General features: G+C 42.8%; 1 protein-coding gene across 1 annotated transcript; it reads left to right on the forward strand.

The window, feature by feature from the left end:
* Positions 1-489: 489 nt before the first annotated feature.
* Positions 490-1,923, forward strand: KCNS2 (potassium voltage-gated channel modifier subfamily S member 2). The gene has a single exon (XM_044295701.1). It carries the CDS (start codon positions 490-492, stop codon positions 1,921-1,923), a length of 1,434 nt encoding a protein of 477 aa, XP_044151636.1.
* The last annotated feature ends 221 nt before the right edge of the window (positions 1,924-2,144 follow it).

Consider the following 2,144-nt stretch of genomic DNA (forward strand, 5'->3'; position numbering starts at 1 on the left):
AACATCACCTCCTAAACGTCCAGACCCAGCAGATCCATGGTTAATTTACAAGCGACAAAGTCTAACGGAGACAAGCACGGCTTCCTAGAGGAATGAGAGACATGGAAAGAGCTTCTGGAAATCCATCCCTTGCAACCCATGCAGTTGGTTGCAAAGTTAAGATAATTAAAGGTATGATGTCATCTAAGACTATTAGAACACACAAGATCATATTGAGGAGCCAATGTATTCAACACCAAGTATAGACATTAGACTAGCATTATTACGTTCTAGTGGCATTGATTGGGTGTTCACGTCTATTATTCACTGCCTCATTTAATCTAATTCAGATTAGGTTTCCTTAGTGAAGAAGAAGAGATGCATTGTTTGCTCTACTACTTGCATGTAGCTATCATTGTCTAGTTTGTGTCAGATTGTGTTGTGTAGTGTTGCTCCTCATGCCTTTGCTTCTATTCCAGATCTGCTCCTGTAGAGGCTTGAATGCTCAATATGACAGGCACACAATTGAGGGATTTGTACGAAAGTGGTATTGAAGATACAGAGATTAGTATAAATGTCGGAGGCTACAAGAAGAGGTTAAGGTATGACACACTTCTAAGATTCCCAGAGACAAGACTGTGCAAGTTGTTGACCTGTCAATCAAAGGAATCCATCCTGGAACTGTGTGATGATTATGATGACACCAAGAATGAATTTTACTTTGATAGGAACCCAGACCTGTTCCCTTATGTGTTACATTTCTACAACACTGGGAAGCTCCATGTTATGGGCGAACTCTGTGTTTTCTCCTTCTGCCAAGAGATTGAATACTGGGGAATTAATGAATTCTTCATAGACTCCTGTTGCAGTTACAGCTACCATGGACGGAAGGTGGAACCAGACCAGGATCAATGGGATGATAAAAGTGAGCAGGAAAGCACCACATCCTCTTTTGATGAAATCTTAGCATTTTATCATGATGCTTCCAAGTTTGATAGACAACCCCTTGGAAGCTTCAGGAGAAGACTTTGGCTTGCACTGGATAATCCAGGATACTCTGTCTTGAGCAGGATATTCAGCATACTGTCCATTTTGATAGTCATTGGATCTATTGTCACTATGTGCCTCAACAGTTTGCAGGATTTTCAGATTGTCAATGCTAATGGCAGCACTGAAGAAGACCCCCGCTTTGAGATTGTGGAACACTTTGGCATAGCTTGGTTCACACTTGAACTGGTGGTGCGTTTTGCCGTTTCTCCAGATATGACTTTGTTCTTCAAGCATCCATTGAACATCATAGATTTTATTTCCATTGCTCCATTTTATATCACCTTGATAGTCAACCTAGTGGTGGAGAGCTCTCCAACTCTAGCAAACCTAGGTAGAGTGGCCCAGGTACTGAGACTTATGAGAATATTCCGTATCCTGAAACTGGCCAGACATTCAACGGGTCTGAGGTCTTTGGGGGCAACCCTAAAATACAGCTACAGAGAGGTGGGATTGCTGTTGCTTTATCTTTCTGTAGGGATCTCTATATTCTCTGTTGTGGCTTACACTATAGAAAAAGAGGAGAACGATGGGTTGGCCACCATCCCTGCCTGTTGGTGGTGGGCTACTGTTAGCATGACCACAGTTGGGTATGGAGATGTGGTCCCAGGCTCCATAGCTGGAAAACTGACTGCTTCTGCCTGCATCTTAGCTGGAATATTGGTCGTTGTGCTTCCCATCACTCTCATCTTTAACAAATTTTCACATTTTTACAGACGACAGAAGCAGTTAGAGAATGCTATGAGGAGCTGTGATTTTGGAGATGGGGTAAAAGATATTGCATCCGTTAATCTTAGGGACTACTATGCCCAGAGAGTCAAATCCTTAATGGCAAGCATCACAAATATAAGTAAGAACACCTCCAGTGAGCAGAGTCTAAATGATTCCTTAAGCTAGACCAGCTCTACAACGAATAAATGGGCGTTTGATAGTTACACCTTCATTCACACCATTCATCACCATGGATGTATTACTACATCTCCATGCGTGGGAGCCGTTCTCCTATCAGGATCCCATCACTGTACACCATAGATAAGTGCCAGCCTTGTGTACATGCTTGGCACAGCTTCTACTGCCTGGCTTCCACATGCCATATGTAACAGATTGTGCCCTGCACC

Source organism: Bufo gargarizans, chromosome 5 (genome assembly GCF_014858855.1).
Source record: "Bufo gargarizans isolate SCDJY-AF-19 chromosome 5, ASM1485885v1, whole genome shotgun sequence".
Lineage (NCBI taxonomy): Eukaryota > Metazoa > Chordata > Amphibia > Anura > Bufonidae > Bufo > Bufo gargarizans.

Bases quoted from the DNA above. Each gene is read 5' to 3' on its own strand.
- KCNS2 (XM_044295701.1), top strand. From the start codon at position 490: ATGACAGGCACACAATTGAGGGATTTGTACGAAAGTGGTATTGAAGAT.